The following is a 27890-nucleotide window of genomic DNA, read 5'->3' as shown; positions in this document are numbered from 1 at the left end:
GCGCCATGCGGTGGCTGAGGCCACTTCCGCCCGCCCGTCCGCCCGCCAGGCAGCGCCCGTCACATGACCGCCGGGGTCTGCAGCTGCTGCTGCCCGGCGCCGGCGGGGCAGAGCGGGCTGCGGCGCGGGGGGTAACGCTCCAGTCCTGTCAGCGGTGGCGGCCGGCGGTCTGGCCCTGGGCGCTCTGCGCGGTCCGGGTAGCAGCGAGATGGAGACCGAGGAGGGAGAGGACCGCACCCCGCTGCTGAAGGAGTCCCAGCTCGACACGGGTGAGAGGAGCGGCAGGCGGCACCGGGGGGCAACCGCCCTGGCGAGCCGTACCCAGCCAGGCTCCCACCTCGCTGCGGACCTGCCGGCCTGGAGCGGCGGAGCCCGGCGGCACCGTGGGGGGCGGGCCGGGCCGCGGCGCCTCCCCGACGGCGCCGCGGCGTCGCGTTGCCATGGAGCTGTAGGGCCTCGGAGCCGCAGGGCCCGGGCCGAGAGCGTCCCTGTGGGGGCCGGGGGTCCGGTCCCTCGCCTGCCGCAGCCGTTGCCCGCGCGCGCGGCCCCCCTGTCAGGGTAACGGCCACCCCGGGTCCCGCGGCCTCGGGGGTCGCCGCTCTCACCCGCCGCCGTTGGGTGGGTTTGAGCCGCAGAACGCAGCAGTGTCAGAGAGCGTTAGGTTGAACACGGCCCCGCGTCCTGAGTGGGGTCGGGGCTTTGTCCTGCGCGCTGACGGCGGAGAGCAGGCGTGCGGCCCTGTTACCGGCTTCGCGTGTAAATGCCTGCCCGTGGCTTGGTGTCTCTTCAGTGAGGAGAACTGGGTCCCTCCAGGTTAAATGGTGGCCCAGCTGTTAACGAACGCTGGGGTCCACCGAGGTTATGGTGGAATTTGAATAAAGCTAATTACTAGTTGTGGAAGTATGGAGAGGAAGGAAGGTGGAAAAAGGCACAAGATAATTACAGGAGAGGAGGATCGTTGTGGGGTCAGGGCTTAACAACTCTGTAGGGAGTTGTCTGTGCCTTTCAGTTTCCCAGAACAGGCAAACTATAAAGAGTAAAGTAAAACTTTCAGTTTCTTCAATACGCCATGCAAAAATACTCTAACCTACTTGGGGACCGTACAACTGCAGCAAGAGGGGCTGCTAACAAAGTGACTTAAAAATGCCAGAAAGAGAGAAATTTGAGTTCAAGTCAGTTATTAAAGCAATACATTCTTAAGTTTGCACAATGCATCATGCTCCAATTGAGGTGGTTCACCTCAAGGAAAAGTACAGCAGAAGAGCAACTTCCTTTAACTGCCATGCGACTTGCAGCACAGACCTGTTTTTTTAACTGCAATTTAAGAATCTCGTTCAATTGCAGCTACAGTATTAGAAAACATGCCTCTGAAATCAGAATTAACTATAGATGTAGGACCCAAGACTACCAATCAAGGTAAGACCTTGAACATCATGGTTAGCTGCCTTAAACTTTACAGGAGTGAATGTCTGTGTCTCTTTGATTACGGGAATCTCCTGAAGAGGTGGGTGACTGAAACGCATCTGGAATATTCTCGAATCTTCTGTTAACTTGATCTAATATTCTCAGGTATTACAAATGCACTTACTGGAAAGACAGGGAAGCAGTCATTTGTCAGCCATTTATTTCAGACTTGCAGATGTACAAATTTGTTAGATTTTTATGGTAAACTATTTACAGTTGAAAAAAATCTGACATTACTGATCTTAGGGTCTTGCGCATCTATTTTGTGGAGCCAGCCAGACAAGGTGTATACCACTAAGAGGCTTCCAGAGGAAGAGTAATGGATGTTCCAGTTAATCTGCATTTCCAAGGAATGGTTATATCATCAGTGTGATATTCAGTCTTCTGTTATTGTTTAACCCCAGCAAATACCGGCAGTGGAAAGGTTAAATAGCTTTACTTGTAATTATCTTAATTGTTATAAATTATAGACTATATATTTTGTACTTAAGGCAAATTGCTTTTTAAACAACAAAAAAAGGACAGTGAAGCTGCTTGACTATTTTTTGTGCAGTAAGCACTTCCTGCTCTTGGTGCCTATATTTTTTTAAGTAAGCAATAAAATCTTGGCTGCTGCTCTTGATGTCATTTAAAAGTCGGGTATGCCTTTTTCAAATGCTGCTGAGGCAAGGCTTGCATTTACCGCAGATCTGGAAGACATTTTCCATATTTGCACAAATAGCCTCACTTATTACTTATTTACTAAACAAACATAGCAAATACAGCCTCTCTGTGTCATTTTAACAGCTTGTGCAGCCCTAATGAACTTCACATAAGTTAGAGACTTAGGGGTCAGGGTTAGAGACTTCAAAAACGGGAAAGTTCTACTTTCATGAAAAATATAATGTTGCAGAAAGGCTCTGTTAGTGCCCCCACTGAAAAAAAAGACAAAATCGCATAGACTCATTCCTTGTTTCAAGGAAGTTACTGGAAAGGGGAGAGTCTTTAGATAGCTTGTCCACAGGGCATACCTTTTTCTCCTTACTGCAGATCAGAGAATCCAGTCAAGAGACTTACTGCAATAGCAGAACAGGCTCCAGTCAGTCCTGTTGTTCATAAATATACTTGTTCTATTCATAATTTGAATTCTGAATAATCAGAGAAAGATGGGATCACTGTAGACTGATGTCATATCTGCAGGTGCTGATCTCTGACTCTTCCAGAGTTCCAGACTTCCAGGTTATAAATTTTTCCACCAGCTTCATATTTTCCTCACAAGGCAGGGAACTCTACCCCCTAACTATTTGTAAATTCAGCAGATTCTTAGGTAGTTTCTCAACAATTTGACATTTCTGCTCAGTAGGTTCAGGCATTCTCAGTTCATAAAGAGTGTCTGCAGAGCTGTATACTGTATTTTGTATAGATAAAAAATGTATTGCCACTGGTGATGTGCTGGCCAGGTTACAGCTCATGTCTGATCTGAATCTCCCAGTAGTGATGAACAACCTGCCAAATGCTGCTGCGTGCTACTGTAGAAGGGAATCAATAACTGTGTTACAGTGCAAAGTCTGATATCTGGGTTTAACCAGCTGACAGAGTCAACTTAGTGCCACAACAGATACTCTGTTGAAGCTAAGGCTCATTTTCCTTTGTCAACTTCACTGTCATATGGTGACTGCAGAAAAGGGGTGTACTGGGCAACCAGGAAACTGTTGCTGTTTCACAGTGCCACCACAGTGTTTGCCATTCCCCTTTCTGCTGATTTTCTCTGTTTGGCAGCTCTCAGCAAATGCATATTCTTTACAAGCAAACTTATAGAACAAAAACTTGTCCTAGAAAAAAACCTGGAATATCAATGACTGTTCCTTAACACTACTTTAAAAGTATGTTTTTCTTGAACTGTTTTCACCTATATGACAGACTTCCTGCTAATCTTGGAGTTTTTTTAGTGTAAAGTTCTACTTGAATAAATATTACTCTCTTTTGGAGAGGACTTTTGAAGCTGTGTTTCTAAATCCATTTCTGCAGACCATACTTCCACTGCAGCCCCTACGCTTGTGCAGGTAGCTACCAGTTCTCTAAACTAGAATTAGATTTGTTTTGTACATCTGTAGAAAAGTGGGCTTTTTTTTCCCCCACTCTCAGCCTCTGTGCCTATTAAATATACTCCTTAACAATTAGCTTGTTTTATTGTCTGTTTTTTTTTTTACCCACAAGTTTCTGAGATTATTAGTAAAAACTGCTTGTCAATTGTTCTTGTTTTGTTAGGTTCTGTCAAAACAAAAATTTTTCATTTACTGTCGTTTCAGTCCCTGCATGCTGCTCAGCTCGCTACAATCTAGCACTACTGGCCTTTTTTGGGTTCTTCCTCTTGTACGCATTACGTGTGAACCTAAGCGTTGCTCTGGTGGACATGGTAGAACCTAACACAAGCTTACCAAAGAATACGACTTCCAATGTGTGTCCAGAGCATTCCTCCACCATAAACGTTCCTCGCAACACAACGGTGAGGTCTCAAACATATTGTCCTGTATTGTGGCATGTAAAAGTGTTTTTATTAGAAATCTGTGATTAGTGACTCATGCTTAGGTGGCAAGAGAACAGTCTGCTTTTTACCAGATGGCCTTTTCAGTGGTTCCTTTAAAGCTATTCTGAAAAATAATAGCCTTAAATGACTAGTTAATTTAGAAATGCTGTGCTCAGGGTCAGGTTTTGTACGTACATCCTTTCTGTGCTATTCCTTACAAATTAGCTAATCTTGTAGATCTACTATGACTCACCATTTTATATGCCGGTGATCAACTGTTACATCTGCGTCAGAGCTCACATCACTGTCCATGTTTGCCTGTTCTTCATATAGTCTTGGTGGCATGAAATTTCATTACAAATTAACATGTAATATTTTTCTCCTCACTTCTCTGATCTCTTTCCTAGATCATGATTCTTGTCTTCATATCCTTTATCCCTGACTTCCTTTCCAGTAATCCTTAAAATCATGTTTCTTAACTGAACAGAACTGTTGGAGATGAGAAAATGCTTTAAAACAAAAAAAAAACAAACCCAACTTTATGAATTTGGATTTGCAGAGTTCTCACTTTATAATTGAAGCTTATTACTGAGCAGTCTTTCTATCTTCCTGCCTTCATTTTGTTTGCTTGTCTAGAGGTCATTTATTATTTATCATGAGCAAATTATAACTGTGAACTTTATGGGAAGAAGATTCTGTCTCATCATTTCTGTGAAATGTACACTGCTCGTTTAGATGCTTATAAATTGGGCTTTTGGAAGTGATCCCAAACTTAAAAATCACTTTACTGGGCAGCAGTTCATGTCTTCTTGCTGATTTCCTTTATAGCTTCAGGCTCCTTATCTCCATCGTCTTTGCTTTTATTACTTTGTCCACTAAACTCATCTTCCCTCTGCTGTCCTTATCCTATTCTTCCACCATCCCTTGTGAATTCTGTCCTTGGCTGCTCTCCTTCTTTATGTTAAATTTAGGCATCTACGTCTCTTTATTTGCTTTTCTGCACAGAAATTTTCTGCAGGAAAATCCATTTTCTAGAGCATGACAGAATGTCCACACTGTAATACAGAAGTGGGATTCACACTCATGCAGACTATGTATTCTGTACCTATGTTACCTAACCCAAGTTACTTAGAACTCAAAAAGGGATAACTGCCCCAGCACTTACATTTCACGTTGTGATGATTTTCAAACTTGGGCTTGATATGCCTGGACAGACTGTCAACTACCTGAAATAGCTTTCAGCACAACTTTGATTGCAATATAGATGTGTGTAGAGCAAGGAGGCTATGAAAGATTTGTAATTTAGGTGTAAAGGAATCCATGATGGATCAAAGTTATAGAAAAATGGTCAGAGAAACTGCTATTTTGAACTTACTGCATTTTGTTTTCTTTTTCTCTTTTTAGGGGGAAAAGTATTCTTGGGATGCTGATACTCAGGGATGGATCCTTGGTTCTTTTTTCTATGGCTATATCATTACTCAGATTCCAGGAGGATATCTTGCAAGCAAGATTGGAGGGAAGCTGTTACTGGGGTTTGGAATCTTTGGTACCTCTGTATTCACTTTGCTTACTCCCTTAGCTGCAGATCTGGGAGTCGGCTACCTCATAGCTGTCAGAGCCTTGGAAGGTCTGGGAGAGGTAATACTTTTTCTCTAACTTGAAAATGTATCTGAATGATTTATTGATTAGGCCCTGTGGGTGTCGGTATGCTGGAGTAGTATATGGATTTTTTTTCTTTTTGAGTAGCTTAGTTTTTAATTTTTTTTTTAGTAATTACAAATTTTGCCCCGTATTTTAGCCTAAGCGTTTCAAATAATAAAAAAGTCTTATTTGTAAGGACCCTTGAGACAAAACTAGAATTATCCATTCTCATTTGTCAGAAACCAGGAACTCAGAACAATATTATTTGTATTCTTGCAGCTTTTCTGGTATATACAGAATCAAAAGCAGGAGAAATAAATTCTGTGTAGTTATTCTCATGCCTTGCACACTTTTTAAAAGCAGTTTCTTGCAAAACAAGAACCTATCAGATTGTACTACTGCTTTTAAATAAAATATGCTTTGAAACATGCAAAGTTGAAGTGAGTTCCAAAATTGTCACATTTCAACAAAATGAAATGTTGTTTTCTAGGGTGTTACCTTCCCAGCTATGCATTCAATGTGGTCTTCTTGGGCTCCTCCATTGGAACGCAGCAAGCTCCTTAGTATTTCATATGCAGGTGAGAAATTCCCACGCTGATAACAGGATTATACATTTTTACTGCGGTAACAGGGAGGATTGACTTAAATCAAAAGGATTTATATTACAAAGTTTAATCAGCATTTAATCTGGAAAGTATAACATTGAATTAAATCTTGCTTTACATTCATTATCTTCATTTATTCATGGCTGAGAAAAGGTATTAATCTGCAACTAAGTATAAACTTCAGATTAACTTTGGTATAAAGTGGTGCAAAGAGTTACTGTGATAGATACTGTAAATAAAGGAGATAGTATTAGGAACAGAAAAGCTGGGGCAGAATCACAGGACAGAGTTGTTTTGTGGTTGGTTTTTTGGGGGGGGGTTTAAAGTGTTTTCAGAGGAACTCAAGGAAGAAAATGTCCAAGGTTCCAGTTATTGCTGCAAGAGGTCCTTGTCAGAGTCCAATACTCCCCGAGCAGATTCTTTTAGAGATTCTACATGTTGAAGGTGTAATGTTTGATATCAAATTTACTTATTTGAAGAATATATAATGTTACATAGGATTTTTTTGATTTAGCAGAGTGATGCAAAATATACTTAAAGCTCATTGCAGATCTTAGTTAACACTTAGCAAAATTTAGCCATTGCAATACACATTTGCATTAGTGGTCTCTAATATGCTCATAATCGTGACAGTGGGAATCCTGAGTCACCAAGAAGGAATATGTGGGTTGAAAGCAGCTCAAGTCTTGTTATCTCAGAAATTCTGTTGTTGTTCAATTTTTATACTTTATGTTGGGCTGAGCCACATATTCACTTTGCTTGTGCTGGTCTGGCTAATTCAGAGACAATCACACTTTTAATGAACTCAGGAGAAACATTTACACCACTGACTGATCCACTCAACTGTTGATACAGTCAGCTGATCCACTCAACTGACATAGCTTTTTATGTAAAACAAAGGCCACCCTCTGGTCCCCTTTGTGTTGAGATAAAGTCAGCTTTCTTTGCAACAGCTGTCATCAGTCACACCCTGAATTATTCCCTGAGCTGCCTGAACACATTGCTCTTGCCCATCTCCGCTGAGCCTTCACCTGTTTTAGGGGTTTATTGGTCAGTCACATTGCTCAATACAGTATTTGTGGGGCAGGTGAAAAATGTAACTTTCTAAATTTACTAGTCAAAATTAATATTATGTCTTTGAGGATGACAAATTTTGCATTCACTTAATGAAGTAATGGTTTGTTTTACTCACTCTTGTTAGTATTAATTCTCTTACAGCTTTCTTATTCAACCCGGGCTTCATCAAGAAGGCGAGACTATACCATGTAAACCGTGGTTACAGTTTCTCAAGCAGCTAAGCCAGTCTAGTGGCTCACTTGTGCTAACAGGAATGAAGCCTTAATCTGTTCTTCCTCACATTTCCTCACTTCCTTTCTAGCCAAGTGTCTCATTCCTTCCTCTGTGCTATTTCAGGCACTCATCAGACCCTTCCATGAGCTACTTTATCTAACCTAATGTAGCAGAAAGCTTTTGCTTTTTTTTTTTTTTCCCTAAGTCTGTTTTCTGCCATATTAGTGAATTAAATCTGCTTTTAAAGAAGTCTCTAGCACACAAGTTAAACAGAGAGCACAGAGTTGGGATTGACGTCTCCTGCCTTTAACAATTGGGAGTTTTTAAACTGTTCTTTTGTATCTTATGAAACTATATGCTAGTGTACTACTGAGAAGAGGCTGTGGTGTTGAACTGCCAGTTGTTAGAAGTCACGGATTGATAAGCCATCCTCTGTAAACCTAGCAGAGTGTTTCCTTTTCCCCATGTTTTCATGGTTGGCAGTCATGTGGTCTGTGGTTTTCTTAATCATGATCATGTTGATTTTCTAAGAGAACATGGTTGAGGTTATATGCAGTTGTTGTTTTGATTTATATTTTGCATGAAGCATGTGGTTTTGTTGTTTGTGGTTGAAGCTTTCTGCTTTGAATAAAAAATATTGTTTCCATGAAGATGGAATCTAGGCAGCCAGCATATCAACATAATATAATGTTTTCTGAGTTGAGATTAGGTTTAGAGAAGTGATCATATAACTTAACACTAAGAGACAAGGTCTGCTATTTATCACCCATGGAGTTCCTAAGTATGTAAATAATATGGGATGGGTTTCTGGTCTAGGTTTGGGGAGTACGAGGGAACCCACCATCCTTGGCAAAATGTATATTGAATTATAAACGCAAGAATAGTTCTTTCCTGCTTTGGGTTTGTATCTGAACTGAAATCTGCTCGTCTTTCCCTTCTTCCTTGCCTGATCCTCTAGTGGTAGTGACAAATCTTTTCTGCATGATTTGTTACAGAAAAAAATAAAATAACTGTGAAATACCACTTTAGTTTAAGGGGTCTATAGGAAACCTAATTACTGTTTTTCCACTTTCTTTTGCTTTCTTCTGATAGGCGCACAACTAGGAACTGTTGTCTCTCTGCCACTGTCTGGTTTAATTTGCTACTATATGAACTGGGTGTACGTGTTTTACATATTTGGTAAGCATTTTTTTAAATTATTAACTGTACAATCAATATTCTTTTTTGAAAAGCATGATATATTGTAAAACTTAAAATAGATTTTAAAAAAGTGTCTGACATATAGGGTTGCTATTTTATTCCTCCTGGGAAATTAGAGATATTTAGAGCTAAGTAGATTCCTGCACGTGGCTATGCAAGCCTTGCTTCCAATGAGTAAAGCTGTCTGAGTTTGGCAAAAGCTGGTACAAGTCCAATGCTCTTAACTCTCCCGCCACTTGGAAACAACAGGCTGAAATTTCTTATTTGAAGTGTGAAATTGAGTTAATAACTTTAATCCCAGGAAAAAAACTTCTACTCTGAAAGAACATGTGAAAAGTTAACTGCTGCTTTAAATGGAAACTGTGTGGAAAAATCTCTCTAGCAGTCCTAGAAATCCTGAAGGAATGCCCAAAATGCAAGGCATAGCATGTTTACTGTGAGTTATCTTCTAGAAGAAGTTCAAACACGGAAAATATTTTCTAACAGCATGTCATAGATCTAACTGATGCTTTTTATAGGTCTATTTACATGTCTGAGCCATTGCATATTCTGCATGGGGAAGGGAGAATTGTAATAAAAGAAAAGGGTTACACCTTCCTCAACAAAATCACCTCCAATTTTTTTTTTTTAATAAATGAAAAGGATTCCAAACAAAGAATTGGATAAAATGAAATAAGTTAAAATGTTAGAGTTTATAGAAGTACAGTTGGTTTGGACTGACTATTGAAGTTACCTTTTTCAAATGACAGTTCTGAGATTTGGCTTAAAAAAGAAAAGGAGGATTGGTATAGAGTTAAGCTGTATGTAGTGATATTCTGTGTATGTGCGAAAAGTATTTTTTGTGATTAAACTTAATGTGAATTTTTATTTCCTCTGGGTGAGCCATATCCTTTGTGGCTGTTCCATGTGACTGATAAAAATACAATATGTATGTGTACGCAACTTTCTTGCTGTATGAGCACTTACAAGTGGAAGAAGGGGGAAAAAATAGAAAAAAAAAAAAAAACCCCACAAAAAAAACCCCACCAAAACCCACAAAACCCTACTTTCCTGCTCTAGTCCTCTTTATTGTTTTATTGTTCATTACCTATAAATGTGCCTTGTTAAGTCACTTTGGGGACCTACTGTTTGTAAGTAGATAGAAAAATAATGTTAATTAAAATTATATTACAGCATCTGGAAAAGACTTTGAACTAAATCATTTGAGAGTGTTATTCACTTGATATAATAACTTAAGTTTTTATTCCTATCTCTTCGCCCATCTTTTCCCAACAACAGGTGCACTTGGCGTTTTATGGTTCTTCTTCTGGATGTGGTTGGTTAGTGATACACCAGAAACTCACACGACCATTTCACATGCTGAAAGAGAATATATACTCTCTTCTCTAAAAGATCAGGTACAGCACTTTGGTATAGTCATACTTAATTAAATAAGAACATAAACCACAAATATTGTTATTAGCATCATGCTCTGATGTCTAGGAAAACATCCTTAATCTGAGATAGAGGTGTAATTTGACAAACAAAAAAATTAGAAATACAGTGCAGTTGTGTAAGTGAAAAAGGGTCAGTAATCAAACAAATAATTTATAATAATGCCTCTTGTCTATCTCAAGTCTATCACTTCTTTTTAAACTAGATCCAGACCAGTATAATGTCTTTAAACTTTGCAATACAACATTTTACAAACTTTTTTCAATGTGTGTTCTAGAGTAAGAAAGAGATTACTGTTTGCAGAGAAAACATTTTGAAAATGCTAATGAGCCAGTTCCTAAAGTGTACAAAAGAGTTTATTCCTGTGACTGGGGATATGTATTTACAACCCCTGAAGCTGGCTGAGAGAACAAAGTTAATATCTAGGATTAAGTAGGAATGATTCAGCTAAATAAACATGTGAGGGGAGATTTTTAAATACTTAATTTATAGTAAAAGCAGAAGGCAAGAAATCTCAACAAGGGAAGGCATACTTCTTGAAATTCGGATTACAAAACATAATAGTAATTGATTTACTTTGCAATACTAAGCAACGGAGCAGTAAAATACATTACTGTACCTTCAGTGAGAACTGAGTAATTAATTCTTTGCTGATGACTTGCATCCATCGACTGAGACTCATTTTGTGCCCTTCAGAATGAAAGATCAGCATAGGTTTGGGTAGGATCAAAACACTGTATTTAATAAATGATCATGTCGATATCCTGATCGCTATTTCTCTTCTCTTTTTTTCTCTGCCTCCTGCTTGCTAGCTTTCTACACAGAAATCTGTTCCCTGGAGGCCTATACTGGAGTCCCTTCCACTCTGGGCTATTGTTGTGGCACACTTCTCTTACAATTGGACTTTCTATACACTTCTTACACTCTTGCCCACATACATGAAGGAGATCCTGCGGTTTGATGCAGAGGAGGTAAGATAAAAATATAGTAACTTTCTTCTGAATTAAATAAATGAAATAACAGATTTTTCCCTGCTTTTTAGAATAGAGGAACCTGTTTAAGAACGTTGGAATGTAAATGGGAAATGGTAAAATAAATCCCCACAATTAAGCAGATGCATTGAAAATGTTGCCTGCCTTGTAGTTTCCACTTTTTTTCAGGACTTACTTGACATTTAGCTTGATGCTATGTTTCGAGCTCGTTTTTCTGGTTGAAGATGCATGTTACTCATTTTCAACTGCTCTGATTTAAAACAATAACTATAAAAATATTTTTCTCTGTTATATGGTTTGTATTATTTCTTCAGATTTTATAGTTTGTTTTATAGCTTCTGAAGTACTATCTACTACTTCTTTGTTCACTCATAAAGGAGAACATTTCCAGTTAAAAAACAAAAATAAAACTAAGGAAATCACTAGACAAGTGGTATTTTTAAAGTATTTTAAGGAGGAAAGGGGAAGCTTCTGCCTGATTTGATCCCTTTCCAGATTGTCACTTTCTTTCCTTTCCTCAATGAGCAGCAGAGGTAAAATACCCTTTTTAGTAAGGTAACTAGGATGGGGGAAAAAAAAAAAAACCCATAGACTTAAGGTCCAGAAATAGTACTTTTCAAGAAAATTTAAAAAAAATTAAATTATTGGGGAAAAATTATGAGGTGAGAAGGTGGAACATTCTTACTTATAGCAATTTGACTGTACTGATCTTTCTTTATTGAGAAAGTTTTGGTGATAGTGTAGTTTACCTGGAGAAGCTGGTACAGCTCAAGTAAAAAGGTGCTCAGAAATGTCAAGAAGTTTAGCACAGTCTTTTCCTCATTTAACATGAGACTGGTTTAGAGCAAACTGAAGATGCATGCCATGCAAGAAAGTGGTGATGCCAGCAATTTTGGGAGGAAAAGATGAGGAATCTTAGCATTAGAAGGGAAGGCTGCAGTAGGGCAAGCTGCAAAATAGCTGGAAAAAAAAAACATCTGAAGTTGCTGGTTGGGTTCCTCATTATGCTTCTTGAGGGAATACCTGCGTAACCATGTATGAGAGTCATATGCAATCGAGGGCTGTGCTAGCAAGTGTTTCGTAAAACGCCATTGCATTAAATGCTAACAGGTTCTGCTGTGAAGTGGTTTGCTATTTCTCTGTGCGGCGTTTCTTCTTTTTGGAGTCATTTAGAGTACTGACTGTTGTGAACACTAAAAAAAAAAAATTGTGTAATAGTGTTGGACTAACTTTGCTGTCACACATTTAGGAGGAAATTGCACTGCTCCTTAAAATATACACTTGCAATTGTATAGTCCACCAGTTTCCATCCTATAAGAAAGGCATTGGTTAAAAATAAGGCTGTGTCTTTGAACAGTGCTACAAAGCAAGTTTGTTGTTTGGTTGGTTTTTTTTTTTTATTATTATTATTACTGAGACTGTCTTCTGTCTTTCAAAATTTTACTTACTGCTTTTGAAAGCTGAACCTTAAAACCCAACAAGCAGCAGATTTGAGTGCTGATAGAGTGGATTTCAGGTGGGAATGTGTTTCTGGTCTCATTTCAAATTAAATTTCCTAGGGAAACTTTTGCTTCTTCCTTGACAAATATACATTTTATAATAGTGTATAAACAGAGTATTTCTATCCAATCGCTATCCGAATACCTCTTTTTAACTACAGATTAGGTCAAATTATAGCTCTGTTAGCAGTAATTATCCATAATTGTATGGAAAGGCTGTAAACTTTTGCAGTTTAGTACTATCTTTTGTTTCCCCTTATCAGAAAAATATGCAGAAACAGGCAGAAGTCACTAAGAAGCTCTTGTTTAAAGTAATTGAAGTTAACAGATGCCTTCAGTGTAAGTAATATCAGGTCCTGAATAATAGCTTTGCTTTGGGATCATAGGATGTCCAGCATGGATCTGGTGAAAGTTCTAATTCTGTACCATGTCTCCGATTACAGCCAGCATCAGACGTTTCAGCAGCTAGGTATGAGATAATGTACTGTTGAAGAATTACAGTAGTACAAAACCCTGAGATTGCGTATAGGTTCCAAACTTCTGAATAATACTTACAGCTTCCACTTACTTTAGTAACTCACTCAATAGCCTGTCCTACTTGAAAATGGTGTGTCTGGAAATTTTTACCATCAGATTATTGTCTATGTGATACCTTTGTGTATATCTTTCCTGAACCCAGTTGCTGATTTAAACCTTTGAGGTTTTTTTCTGGCTGCATTGGTAGTTATGCATTAAGTCATGCATGGTTTGCTTTTTATGTCACTAGGTTCTGCTCTTATAGTAATAATATAACAATAGTTATGTGGATGGACGGTTTTGACATCTCTGGTTCAGTCTCTGTTAATGCTCCAGCACAAGTGACTTTTCAGCGTATTGAATTGCCATTTTAGTATTTTAACTGTTTTGTTTGTTTGTTTTAATCTCCTTAACAGAATGGTTTTTTATCTGCCCTACCTTATTTTGGCTGCTGGTTATGTATAATTCTGTCTGGACAAATTGCTGATTATTTACGGGAAAAACAGAACTTCTCCACTGTTTGTGTTCGCAAATGTTTCACCCTAATAGGTAGGTGCAAGTATTATCTCTATTTAGAATATATCATAGTATCAATCTGGGAAAAATGAAGGGTTTGGGAGAGTAGTATGACATTCTGCTGTGAGATTAGGCAGGATTGTGCATGGCTTGAGAGGAGCAGCTTTATTTGTGCATTAGTTTGTCAAGAGTAAATCCTTTTGCCATTAAAAAGTAGGCCTGTTGGATAAGAGAATGATAAGAGATTTCCAAAAGCTTTGTTTAGGTCAAGATACATCATTCTTACAAGCAAACTGATTAAATAAGTGGTCAGGTAGAATCACCATTAAAGTTGTGATAATTGCTTGACAGAATGATACCTTGAGAATGGCTTTCTGAAACTGAGACGGGATATTGTTTTGCATGAGCCTTTTCTCAGTGTTGTTCAGTGTTTTGTTTATTTAAAACTTAAGTAACTGAATATGCATACACTTGCAAAATTTACAGTTGCTACCAGGGTAGGAAGACCAAATAGAATCCAAAATTATCTTGACGTATCCCCATCCTTGCTGCCTTCTCGATTGTGCTGATTCCCCTGCTTTCTTTAAAGCAGCTCTTAAAATAAACTCTTCAAGCTTTTTGGTATTTTAAGCCTACATCATTTTAGTGATCCAGTTTACTGCAAGGCCTCACGCCCAAGTATGTACGACTGAGGGGGAAACATGCTGTTGTGTTAGGAAAAGCAGGACTCTTAGGTTGGCTTCATCAAGCAAAGCATGTACTTGGAGCTGTTTTCAGAGGTCATGACGAGGTCGTGCAAATGGCCAACTATGGTACTGGGAAATGGGTACCAAAGTTAACTGCAGACAGGAAGCAGCGTGCACTAGCTCATGGGGGCAGCTAAGCTATTTCTGGTACCTGATGTAGCATCTCTAAAGGTAGCCTGGATTCTCTAAATTGTACAGCAGGCTCCAGTATAGATACACCGGAATTTCAGATCTTGTAAACATGAAATAAAGATCATTCTAGAAGGTGTCTGTAGGATAAATATACATGTATATGTATACACATGTATCTGTATGAACCCTTCCAGCTCTAGTTTATTATCTCCAGAAGTCAATGTTTGCTTCTGAAACCTGGAGAGTTAAATGAGGATAATTTCTTTATAGTGCACTGTTCACCTACCAGTGTCAGTGTGACTTCTACTATTTTTATAACAATAAAGAAAAATAATTTGTGAAGTCACTTTCAGTATCTGTTGATTTTTTGTTTATTTTTCATCTAGCTGAAGGTTATTATTCGCAGCTAGAGTGGGATTTTTCTGACCTGGCTACTGTTTCCTGAGGCAGCAACAGGTTTGCAACGCATCTGCTCTTCCTCCCAGGCCCACTGTAATGCATGTAGTGCAGTACTGGATTCTGCACACTAGGTGGTGGTGAAAGTTGTATAGAAAATGTATATACAGTTTAGAGTTTCTTCATGTCTCTCCTGTTAAAAGTCTGTTGATTCTAAGATTTTTGTCTTGAAGGAATGATTGGACCTGCAGTGTTCTTGATAGCGGCTGGATTCATAGGCTGCAACTATGCACTGGCTGTTGCATTTGTGACCATATCAACAACACTAGGAGGATTTTGTACATCTGGCTACAGTATCAATCATCTGGACATAGCACCTTCGTAAGTATTGCTGAAGCTATTGTTAGTGCGTGTGATACACTTATGACCATTTTTTTTTTTTTTTTGTATTGCTGGGATGTCTGGGAGATTTAGCTATGGATCATGTGTTATACAGACCTGAAATGTAAACACTGACAGTGACTCACATTTACAGTTTTAAGCCCTGTATTTGCAAAAAGTGCAAGTTTGGCAGGGGATATGATAAGAGCAAAAGTTTAGAATAACTCAATTTTTGATCCTGCAGTAAGAAATAATGTAATTATAGTAATTGTATTTACTAGGTTTTTGTCCTATTTAATTAATGATCTTAACAGGGAAGTGTTTTTGGAACAGTGCAATACAATTGTTTCACCCTTTTAAACTTTTCCATCAGAACTATCAACCTTTAGCATGAACATAACCATATTTAAGCACTGTGATACAGGCTAATTATTTGTATTAAAAAATATATTCTATACACTGATGTCAAAACCCTGTTATGAGTAGGTGACCTGTTAACACTATGTGATAAATCCTATATGTACAGGATTAAATGACTAAATTTTAACAATGGAAGGTTAGGCTTCATGCTGTAATTTCTCCAATGTGTAACAAATTCAGAACCTGACAGATCCATCGGTCTCCTGAAGAGCATGGGTGTATGTGTATTCTTTTGAAAGTCCACGTAAGCATTCTTTGCACTGGTAAAAGTCAAATACTGTGCTCTGTCATTCATTTACCTATTTGTGGTAGCACTTAGATATGAGCAGGATCAAATTACTTTATCACCAAATAAGAGAGTGTATCTGTACTAATGTGTAAGATGAAAAGAGTTTAAGTGTGAGTGGAGAAGGAAGAAACATTTTGTAGAGGTGTTACCTAGGAAAATATCCTTAAGATCTGGACAACTTATGTGGGAGACCTCAGGTCCAAACTGAAGATGGTATCTAGGCTTTGGCAGTTGGTGGGATGGTGGTAATGTCCACAATGATGGACAAGTTTTGGCTTAACAGATGGATATGAAATAGTGGGAGCCAAATTAATCTTGGCATGTGAGATTAGGTAGAAAGCAAGAGGGAAGATGTCAGTCACCAGCTATGAACAGCTTGTACTATGAATTGAATATGAAAGAATAGCCTCTGTGATGAACTCTGTTTTAAATCAAGTAGAATTACAAATTTGGAAGATATAGTTAAAGCAGTGCACCTAGGGTATTATGGGACTGTTGTACAATTTCTCTTTCAAGCTTAGCTTTGCAGAACTATAGCAGTTAATTTCCTAAAAATGTAAAACTTTGGCTAGGAGTTGGATTTATTTATTTTATGTTTTTGTGTCTAAAAATATGAAACATAAGAATTAATGCGAAAAGACATCACTACTGTAAATTACTTAAAGACTTGGATGTCTGTGTTGCTTTGATTTGCCTCCTTTTCTATGTGCGTCACAAATTAGTCTGTGTGTCGTCGTAATACTCCCCTGCACAGGACCTTTTCTTCACTTAGTGCACAGGGTGGATCCTGCTCCAGGAATGACTGAGCATTATGTAGAGAGGGAGACTGGCATTCATTCCTAAGCCTGCTACCTCATAGCTGTAGTAGTTGGAGAGCCCTCTACCTCATAGCTGGCGTAATGGCTGAGGCAGGGCATTACAGGAGAAAATAAGGGTCATATTTAAGGTAGCTGAACATTGTTCTTAGGAATTCAGTCCTTTCCATGCTCTGTCACAGAGTTTGCATGTGGTAAGTCTGTTGGACCAGGTTCAGTGCAGTCATCTGTGAAGACCATGTTCATACGTGCTGGCTTTAGGAATCTGGACTCTTAAATTACGAAGATGGATGGGCTCTTCTTGAGGCTGATTCAGACTACCCTAATATGTAAAGGGAGTCTGCAGCAGCTCGAGTCCAAGTTTCAACATCTCAGCTGAGAAGCTAGTGTTGGATCCAGTGAGATTAATTGAGGCCTAGCTGATTTATTGCTTGCTTTCATATGCCTGTTCAAACTATTAAGTTCTGTTTTGCAAAAATGGTATTACTTAAAGTACAGACAGAAGTCAGTGGAGCTGTACTTTGAATATAAGAGCAATGCTGTTAAATACTTTTAAATCCTGAGCATCTCAAATAAAGCATCCAATAGGCACACACGTTCTTGGCCTATATTTTCACTTCATGTATATAGGGTGGGTTTCACATTGTCACCCCCATCTCTCAAGAGTGTTGTGAAAACAAAACTAATACTAACTAATACTGTAAAGAGTTCTACCAGAAAGAATTCGGGATGATTAAAATTCTACTTGCAACAGTTGAATAAATAGTATGCAGAAAGTAAGGCTTAGGTCCCTGCATTGAGCACGTGAAGTGAAACAAAATATTAAATGGTGCTTATTAAGTGAGTACAATTCATCCTGTTCACTGAATGCAACAGAGCTGTCACAGGAAAAAGGAAATCATGCACCTGCAGTATGTGCCTCTGTGAGGCATATGCACAAAGAACTTCTGTATGCAGATGACGGCTGAGGTTTCCAGAACTAGGATGCTGTGTGTGTTTTCTAATTTGAGAGATACTTCACTTTGCATTTCTAATGCGTTTATTTCAAGAATCAATTTGTATATGACAGTATACAGAGTGTGTCAGGTGTTTGAAAAAAAGACACAAGAAAAAAAAAATCATGTGGCATGATGTTGATATATGTCAGCAGGCTTAATTAGATTTGCCACATGAACTGCTGCTGATACCCCCTGACCAAATACCACTCTATTCTTCCTACCCTCAAAAAAGTCCTGCTTTTATTCCCTTTGCATTTAAAACCAGGCAAGTTCCTCCAGCCCTTCTTTCCTCTCAGATAGGCTGAATGGAGGATACTGATTATAAGGGCAGGAGAGGCAGGTGTCTTGCTGATAGTTCGGCAACTTCGGCCCAGCATTGTCTCTGCTAATGAATGGCTGCATATGTGAGAAAACTTTCCAGGATGGGAACATGGTCAGGGTGGATGCTTTTACTGAAATTAATTATTCTCTATTCAGCACATGCACGCTGTAAGTTCAGGGGAAATCTCTCCAAATGGAGAAAGAGAAGGAGAAGAGCATGTCCTTGTAACAAGGTTGAAGAAAACACATTTACAAAAACTTCTAAGACAAGAGGAAAAAGAAACAATTTTTTCCCCCCTACTTAACTTTTTGCAACTGTCTGAACTTTATTGGATGAAGTGGCCAAGGCAGACAGTCACAGTTTCAAGGAAATGCTTCACATAATTGTAGAAATCTGAAAACAGTGTCTGTATAAAAGTGTGAAAGAAACCTCTGTTAAGAGTTTAGCCAGAGCTTAATTTTTTTTTAATTTACTGAAAGATATTAGAATAACCAGAAGTGATTCAAAGCAGTTTAAAAATGCACTTAAATTCCCATTTTAATAGGTTAAAAGTATGTTGACTAGAATAGTGCAGTGTCCCTTGTTGCCACTAAAACTTACATTATACCAAAGAAATAATGATTATATGCAGAGGAAAAAGTTAATGAAAATACTGATACTGAAGGAAAAACAATATTTGCTATGTGGCTTTGGTTTCTAACATTTTTATTATGCCATCAGTGTATTGAACTGAGGAGTGGTCGGGCATGGGAGAGAGACAAGATTGTTCTTGTGGGGAAAATGTATTCTATTCTAGCTCTTCAAATCTACATCAATATGTTACCATGATTACAACTTTTAGTATTGCTGTTACCCTGAGACCTTGTAATATTCCCATGGCTCTGTTATACACTAAACACTTCACATATACATATTTATATGTTTTTTTAACTCTTGATCTTACTACTTAACTGCTTTGCAGGTCAATTAGTATTTGGTTATCCCCACTATGCCATAAGAACTTGACCAACAGCTTACTATTAGTCTTGCTCTACAGACATGTCACTTTTTGCTTTCCCATTGCATGTGGGAGCCTCTGCTGTGCTGAGGGAGTGGCATAGCAGTTATCTGCATCAAGCAGCAAGCATTATCAAGAATGCAACCTATGTCAGAAACACCGGGCAAAACCAGAGGCATTTAGCCAGCAATTGATTGCCAAAGATCTTTGAAGACCAGGGAAACTATTAAACCGTGTTTAGTTTTGACAGTGTGTGTTAGCAGTATTGTAGTGCTTTAAACGTGGTGAAGACAAAATACGTTCAGTTGTACTTAAAGGCTTTAAATGGCGTTTTAATATATGTGCTTATCTGCCTAAGGGAAACCTTTACAGTTGCACAATCAGCTTAATAAAGGCCTATTAATTCTTAAATACTTTCTGAAATAAGACTACGTGCTATGTTTATAAGAAATAAAAATTTTTCTAATAAAGGCATTGGAGCTCAGTCTAAAATACATTGCCATGTTTCAAACTGATATGTAGTGTTGACTTTCAAGAAAAAAATCAACTAGTAGACTAGATAATTGATTCTCTTTCTCAGGAATAAACACCTGTTTCTCTAATATCATTGGACTGGATACACATATCACAATCTTTTGTAACAATGCTGCATGCTTGAATTGTCCTCTTTTGGTAAATAAAATGTCAAAGGTATGCATCTCTCTTTAAAGATTAAATTATATTTCTGTTAAAATCGGTGAGGACATAATTTCACGCTGCTAAACAGTGTTAAATGATGACTGGGGGATCCTTTGTCCTGTGTAACTGCAACTATTAGTATTTTGTATGACTCTTCAGCCAGCAAATCCACCTTGAAAATCTAAACTGTAGGAATCTGTGCTCTGGTGGCTGGAAGGTCGAGCTCCTTTGCAGAATTCTAGCTCTTATTTCTCTTCAGTCTCTCTCACAAGTCTGTGCTTGTGGTACAGTTTCAAACATGATCTTTCAGTATTGCAACACATTGCTATGAGAGAGACCTTTAATTGCCTAGAGATGAGATACTAAGATTCAGATATTAAGCAAGTTACCAGCTTTTTCCCAGCAAGTTTTTATGGCTGCTGGTGCGTATACATGCACATGTGTGTGACAGAGCAACACATTCATGAAACAGGAAGCCTCAGAATGGAGTTGCAGGAATGGCAACCAGCAAAAGTCAGACCCATTTCCCATTGGCAGTGACCTACAGAAAGCTGAAGGGAAGGACTACTGCAGTGCTTTGAACTCGGGTCTTTGGAACATATGCTCTGTGGGGATATCCATCTGTACTGGTGATACTGCCTTCTTGGCAGACACCTTTTAGCAATGATACCTCAACCAACTCTTACTGTTGCCAGACAACACGTTGCCATACTCCTCCTTGTCTTTCCACTTCAAGCCATGCAATGTTGCTTTTCTGACTTCTGCGATGGATGCATTCCAGGCGGTTTGGTTGTGGCTTAGCAGAGGGCATGTGGGTTTGGGTTATGGATCCTGTGTAAAGTCATGAGTTTAAGTTAAGTTCCACAACTAGCCTCTGGAAAATAGACTTATGTGCCAAGTTATCAGTGAGTCGTTACTAGAATAAAAGCAAGCCATTCCCAATGGAATACTTGTGTTTTAATTTGTGTGATCAAGATGAGGCCTATGTGATCAGGTTAGGCAAAATTGTTTCCATGACTGATAAGCAGGATAAGTTAATAAGCAGCATTAACAATTTATCTTGCAGGTATGCTGGAATTCTCCTTGGGATCACAAATTCTTTTGCTACTATCCCAGGAATGGTGGGGCCAGTTATTGCCAAGAACCTCACTCATAATGTAAGTCTGCTTACTATTTTTTCAGTTGTTAAATTTTTATCTCCACTGAATAGAAATTCTGTCTTCTCGAGTCTGCAGTCATTAAATGAAATCTGGGTTATACATGTAAATCATACTGTTCTGTTGCTGTGACTTACTTTATTCCTAGCCTTTATTATTCTGATCCAGATCAGGAAAATAAAGTTAAAATTGAAGACCTGTATAGAACTTTAGGGGTGAGTCACTAAAATTTTCATATTCTTTAGGAGTAAAATTAGTATGTTTTTATCACCATAAAACTCTGTTAAAATGCCAACTAGATGAGACAGTTGAAGTATTATTTTAGCAAATTAAGACAAGTTCTTACTTGTTTTTTTTTAAATCAGTCTCTCACGTGAGGACTTGTAAGGTCAGCATTTGTCAGATGAGTGAGAAACTAGATTCAAATGTGTGGTTTTTATAATGCATCCCTTTGTATGTACGCTACAGGATTAGGACATTCTAAGCTGTGCTAGTTTCACAAGACACTTAACTTGAACAGTGTTTAGATTTGACTTCCAAGATGATTTAGTCAAAGGATTATTTGGAGTAGAAAAAGAGAGCAAGCAGTTCTTTGATTATTTTTTTTTAAATCAACTATATGAATTATTCTAAAATATTTTAAGAAAGGAAAAAAAAAACAAAACCAAGAAAACTCAAAACCCAAGCAAATCAGAGTTCTTTGCTATGCATGTATTAAGGCCTTTCTTAAATACCAGAGTTCAGAAGATTCCTCTTGAAATCTGAGTAAAGATAGCTACCTTGTTAGGTCTAAAAAGCTTATGATTCTGGAGTCACAAAATCACAGAATGGTTTGGGTTGAAAGGGACCTTAAAGATCATCTCATTCCAACCCCCTTGCTGGGGGCAGGGACACCTTCCACTAGACCAGGTTGCTTAAAGCTCTATCCAACTCAGCTTTGAACACTTCCAGGGATGGGACTTACACAGCTCTTCTGAGGAACCTGTTTCAGTGCTTCCCCACCCTCCAGTAAAGAATTTCCTCCCTATGTCTAATCTAAATCTACCCTCTTCCATTTTAAAGCCATTACCCTTTGTCCTGTCACTGCATACCCTTGTCAAAAGTCCCTCCTTAGTTTTCTCGTAGGCCACCTTTAGGTACTGGGAGGCTGCTATAAGGTCTCCCCGGAGCCTTCTCTTCTCCAGCTTGAACAGCCCCAACTCTCCCAGCCTGTCCTCGTAGGAGAGGTGCTCCAGCCCTCTGATCATCTTTGTGGCCCTCCTCTGGACTCATTCCAACATGTCCATGTCCTTCTTATGTTGGGGGCTCCAGAACTGGACACAGTACTCCAGGTGGGCTGTCATAAGATCAGAGTAGAGGGGGAGCATCACCTCCTTTGACCTGCTGGCCACACTTCTTTTGATGCAGCCCAGGATGCAGATGGCTTTCTGGCCTGCAAGTGCATATTGCTGGCTCATGTTGAGCTTCTTGTCCACTATCACTCCTAAGTCCTTCTCCTCAGCGCTGCTCTCCATCCATTCTCTGCCCAGCCTGTATTTGTGCTTGGGATTACCCCAACCCATATGCAGGACCTTGCACTTGGGCTGGCTGAACTTCATGAGGTTCTCATAGGCCCACCTCTCCAGCCTGTCAAGGTCCCTCTGGATGGCATCCCTTCCCTCCAGCGTGCTGACTGCACCACACAGCTTGGTGTCATCAGCAAACTTGCTGAGAGTGCACTCTGTTCCACTGTCCACGTTGCCAACAAAGATGTTAAACAGCACCAAGCCCAATAGCAACCCCCGAGGAACACCAGTTGTCACATATCCACATAGTAGTCATTAAGAATAGCTTACTGCATAGTGCAGAGCACTTTGGCTCTTGGATCACCTAACTTGAAAGCAAGGTAGTGTTTCCCCTTACAGTAACGTTCTCTGAGTTTGTGTAGCCTTCGTGTAAACGTGAATCTGCATCTCCGATGATAAACTGATCCAGATAGTCTAATGCAATTCTGATAGAACTATCTGTGTAAGCTGTAATATTAAACTGAAGTGACTTTACTGATGATTTAATCTTTTATGTTTATAATGGTTTTATGTGGCTATGAAATCATGCTGATTAGCATTTACATTTAAATAGGCAAGGCATGTAGCCGTGGTTTTAAAATTACTTTTTCTTGAGTGTGGAGCTGTAAATTGACTGTGTCTTCTTTTTTCTTTCCCCCTTTTGACAGAATACTGTGGGAGAATGGCAGACTGTTTTCTATATTGCTGCTTCTATTAATCTATTTGGAGCAATTTTCTTTGCATTATTTGCAAGTGGAGAAGTTCAGGACTGGGCAGTCAGTGGATATCACTTGCATAGAAACTGAAGGAGAAACTGAAATACCAAAGCTGTGCTGAATCCCAGTGTGCTAGAATTATGTGACCAGAGAAGTGCCTTCCCTACTGATGCCTAGGAGTCTTCAGAGCTTTTCAGTTAAACTATTTTATCTGTATATCTTTTGTACTGAAAATTACTTGACAACATATGTGTGCTATTTCCTAACAAGAAACTACTTGGATTAAATATAATAGTTTCATGCTAGGGCTTGATATCAAATATATGATCAGAGACAACATTTTAAATTGGTGTGCTACGCTCCAATTCTTTCCAGTTTTTAATTAATATTTTCTGAATTAATGTGTAGGCAGATGTTCGTTGATACTGAAATGAGAGGAAAAAGCAAAGTGATTATGTAGCACTCTAAGGAGGAATGACGTGCAAAGAATTGTACCAAAAAAAAGTGTTTTGATTTCCATAATGAGATTGATAGGTGTTTTGCTGTTTAAAAGTCTAGAAGAGCTCTAGTTTTCTACAATCTTTTGTAAAGCTTTTATTTTGCCAGTGTTTTAATTGATGTCTAAGAAATGCACACGTGATTTTATTCTATTTTACGCACAAGTTTTCAATATATAAACATTCCCTGTTTCCTGAATATAGCTTCACAATTGGTACAGAGCAATGAGGAACTAAAAAGTACCATTGTGACTGAGAGAATAAGCCATGTGTTACTGTTCTGTGGTGCAGGTGTTTAAATAGGCCTTACTTTTATTCATCTGTGCAAAGAAGAAGTAATGCAATTCTGTGGTTTAAATCTAGGCAGTGTGCAAGAGTGAACTAGAAATAGAATATCTGCATGCTTACCTTAAAATAACTCAGTTTGGCAGTTCGTTTTTTATCTCTTTAAGTCAATGCAGTGGAATTCTTTCCTCTTCCATGTAGATATATTTGTCAGCTTGTCAGTGTAAATGCAATGAAGTAAGGCCAGTATAGGAAATAATGAGGAAAATCAGTTCTCTTCTCTAGCAGTCTTGTTTGTTAGTCAGATAACAGTAGAGTAAAAAACTAGTGCAATAACCTGATGCTGTTAAGTCTCCTATCAACATAGAATTTGACACTCAAGAGCATCCTTTGCACAACATGCAATTAAGTGCCACATAGTAGGATTAGATGAAGTCTATGAGAACAGTGGCCTTGTTAAGAACAAATGGCTGAATAATCTTGTAGTTACAAAGCAAAGGAAAATTCCTGTGCCAAAGATTCCTGGATTGGAGCAATTAGGTAAAAAAGAAAAATCACTAGGCTCTGGGTTTTTCATTTACCACCAATCCAAAAGAAAAGCCCAGTACTAAAGCTGCTCCAGTGGAGCCTTCCTTCCTTCATTTCTAGGAAATGGCATCTGCCTCTTCTTTCTAGCTTTAAGAGCCATTTTGTTTTGACCTTCCTTGAAGTGTCATGTTCTCTGGTGGAACTGTGTTTGTGTCTGCAGCATTTCCACAATAAACAGTGTGAAGTTCAGATTAAATTAGTAGTTGTTCAGTGGGAGTATGTTAAAGCTATACTGTATCTTCTGTGTTTCCACAATAAATGGAATGAATATTTATATGTGCATCTGTTGTTGAAAATTACCATCTCCCTGAAGTTAGAACACCATTCTCAAAGTATGCTGAACAAAATTGGTGACTGTGTTAAGGGATGGTTAATATTTTCACGGAAAATTACCTGCTTCGTACGTTTCTTGTCTAGCTTTACAGGTGAGTACAATCTTCCACTTGATACTGTATTTAAAAGAATAATTTTACTTTGTGTTTACAGAAATTTGTACTCTTTCAGTAGCCTTGGCTAAAAATGAGGAAAAAAATGTTCAAAAAAAAAAATTTTTAAAAAGTTTCTGGATATAGATTAAATTATTTTATGCCTTTGCTTTTATAGACCTCATGAGCAGGGCAACATATGTACAGGGTTACTCTTTCACCTGTTCTGAAATTGGAAACTTCAGTTTCCCATGCTTTTAGTCTTTTTCCTTGAAAACAGTTCAGTTGAATACCAAAATTAAACAATAGATACTTAAGGGAGTAAATGCAATAGAACTGAATGTAGACATTATCTGTGTCACTGAAATGAGCCTGAACTGGATTCGGTTAAAACTGAATCAATTTTAGGCATATCAGCAACTGAGTAGTCTAGAAATTTTTGACCAACATCCTAGATTTTGTTTTCTCCTCATCTAATGCACCATTAATACTCATTTTGTACACTGTAACTTTTAAGTGAGCTTGGAAAGTAGGACCGAAAAAAATTGCTGTAAAACGTTATATTATTTCTAGACAACAGAATACAATGAACTTTGTAGTACATAACTATTTCCAATTTTATTTTTAAAAGTATCAAAACATAGGATTAAATTTCTTGCTTTTGATTCAGTGAGGTTCTTAACACGTAATAAACAAGAAAACCCCAAAAAGCACTGAAGATTGACCTTTGTGCATCATGCTCATAAAAAGGAAAATCTGTAGGGGAAAGCTGTCAAAATATTTTGTGCTAGTCATGATACTGTTTCTATTGCATTGCCATGTTCCTGTTTGCACAGCTCTGTCAGTCAGTTTCATCTGTTCAAAAACATTTCTCATATTCTGTATTTTCAGAAGTAAGAAGGGTTTTGAGTACCTCTCATCTCAGTTCACCTCTGTGACACAGGATCTTGACAAAAAGTGGGCAGGTTTTTTTGTGGTGACTGTTTTCCTGAAAACAACATTTGTGATTATTTTTTGCTACATTTTCTTAACAGGTATACCAGAGTAAGAGGTTGTGCTCTGTGTTCCATCAAGAAGCCTCTAATTAGGATGTCCACCTGGAATGAGGGAAATCAGTTCAAAAGCAGATTTCACCCATTTCAGAGCAGGAGTGGAACCGCTGCTTTGGGAGCATATCTTAGTGTTGCCAGGTATTTTTAAGTGCATTCTCCTCAATATCTCCTTCTGACACAGTTCTGCTTAAATATTTCTGGAACACTTAGTGCAAAGTTCTACCAATACTAGTAACAGAGATGGAATTTTTTTCCTGACTTTTCTTCTCAATCACTTATTTACTTATTTGCCAATTTCTCCTCTCCTACTTTGTGGATGTTTGATTCCATGATAAATGAACTAACCTTTGAGTTTAACAGGTCTAACAATATTTTTAGCATTTGCCAGGAAGGAAAGCATTGGGTGAGGAAGCCGACACATTGCGAAGATAAGTGAGACAAAAGTTTGTATGGAAAGGTAGTGTCTTCTGTTAGATCTCTTAGAACATCTGGGAAAGAGAGACATGCTTTTAAATGTCAAGCCTCTTCTTTTACATTATCAGCTTAACCATCACAACTAAAATACTATTTGTTTTGTAAGCTGTTAGAGTGAATAGCATCTTAAGAGGGTCTCTTATTTCTCCTGTGTACCTATATCTCAAAAAGCTGAATGTCAACTCCTAAATCACATGACTTAAGAGCAGTCAAATAAAACAAAATAAATCAAAATGATTCTCATTCAAATAATTGTTTGCTAGCCAGATCATCTTCTGAGACTGTCAGTAAAGGTGCTGTGTCTCTTAGTACAAGGACACTGGCCTGAGTGGTTATACTGAAGACATTATGTCTAACTTGAAGCTAAGGAAAGGATATAATTTGAGATTAATGATTTGGTATTAACACTTTTTGCTATTACTATGCCCACTGGGAGGAAACCACCACACTAGCAGTAGTGTATGCACCAACAGTGAAGTAGATAATCCTGAAGATATAAAGATGATCTCATGGGGATAAGTACTTAAAGAGAAGTTGGTTAGCCTCATGTTGGTTTCTTTTCTGGGAAGAAATATAATAAGCCATTTTTTTTTAAATGCATTTGTTTAACAAATCAGATTGTACTAGAGTCAAATTAAGCTTTGCTGATTTTCCTACTTCATGCTTCACTCGTACAACAGTTATAAATATTTCTACAATTCTGTATCTAATGGACTATATGTTTATAATTCTGAAAAATAGCTTAGGAAGGTGTTCATTTATTTACACTTCATGTGATGATGTGTATATAGTCTGTTGCAGAAGTAGTTCTTGCCATGTTTAACGTGAGAGTAAAACAATGGGTTATATTTATTTGAATTTCGTGCCAGAAAAATAGCCAGAAAAAGAACTGCAAGAAGACACCAGCAGTTAAAATCCGAGTTGTGTAGCAAATGGGTTGAGAGGAAGAAATGCACAAAGGCATGCCAGAGGATGAAAAACTACTACCTTGAGTGACAAACTAGAGGGACTCCCAATTAAATCATCATTGCAACCTTTCTACTTCTTCTTAAAGCTGCCATAATGGAGGTTGGTCATACATTTTAAACTAAAACTACATCTACAAATTTAAATCCTTGACATAAAAATTGGGGGTTGTTCTATTGTGTGTAAAACCATTGATCTGACTTAATATAAAACTTGGTAATTTCTAAGAAGCTCCAATACACATATGGCCAATCCAGTTCTCAAAAGAGCCATGACTCAGTGAAAATTGCGTTCCTTTGAGAAAAGTTATTTCCATGTGAAATTTTAACTGTTTGGTCCTGTCAGTTAA

The 27890-nt window shown here is 38.3% G+C and overlaps 1 protein-coding gene across 1 annotated transcript; it reads left to right on the top strand.

Annotated features, from left to right (window-relative positions):
- Positions 1-24898, top strand: SLC17A5 (solute carrier family 17 member 5). The gene is made up of 11 exons (XM_086745510.1): positions 1-269; positions 3753-3949; positions 5375-5608; positions 6102-6189; positions 8599-8685; positions 9985-10103; positions 10953-11111; positions 13564-13696; positions 15171-15318; positions 20904-20994; positions 23207-24898. Exons 1-11 carry the CDS (start codon positions 209-211, stop codon positions 23342-23344), a joined length of 1455 nt encoding a protein of 484 aa, XP_086601636.1. The 5' UTR covers positions 1-208; the 3' UTR covers positions 23345-24898.
- Positions 24899-27890: the final 2992 nt, after the last annotated feature.

This window comes from Chlamydotis macqueenii, chromosome 3 (assembly GCF_036417535.1).
Source record: "Chlamydotis macqueenii isolate bChlMac1 chromosome 3, bChlMac1.mat, whole genome shotgun sequence".
Classification (NCBI taxonomy): domain Eukaryota; kingdom Metazoa; phylum Chordata; class Aves; order Otidiformes; family Otididae; genus Chlamydotis; species Chlamydotis macqueenii.
Note: the sequence above shows the minus strand (reverse complement) of the source record. Positions and strands in the feature narration are given on the sequence as shown.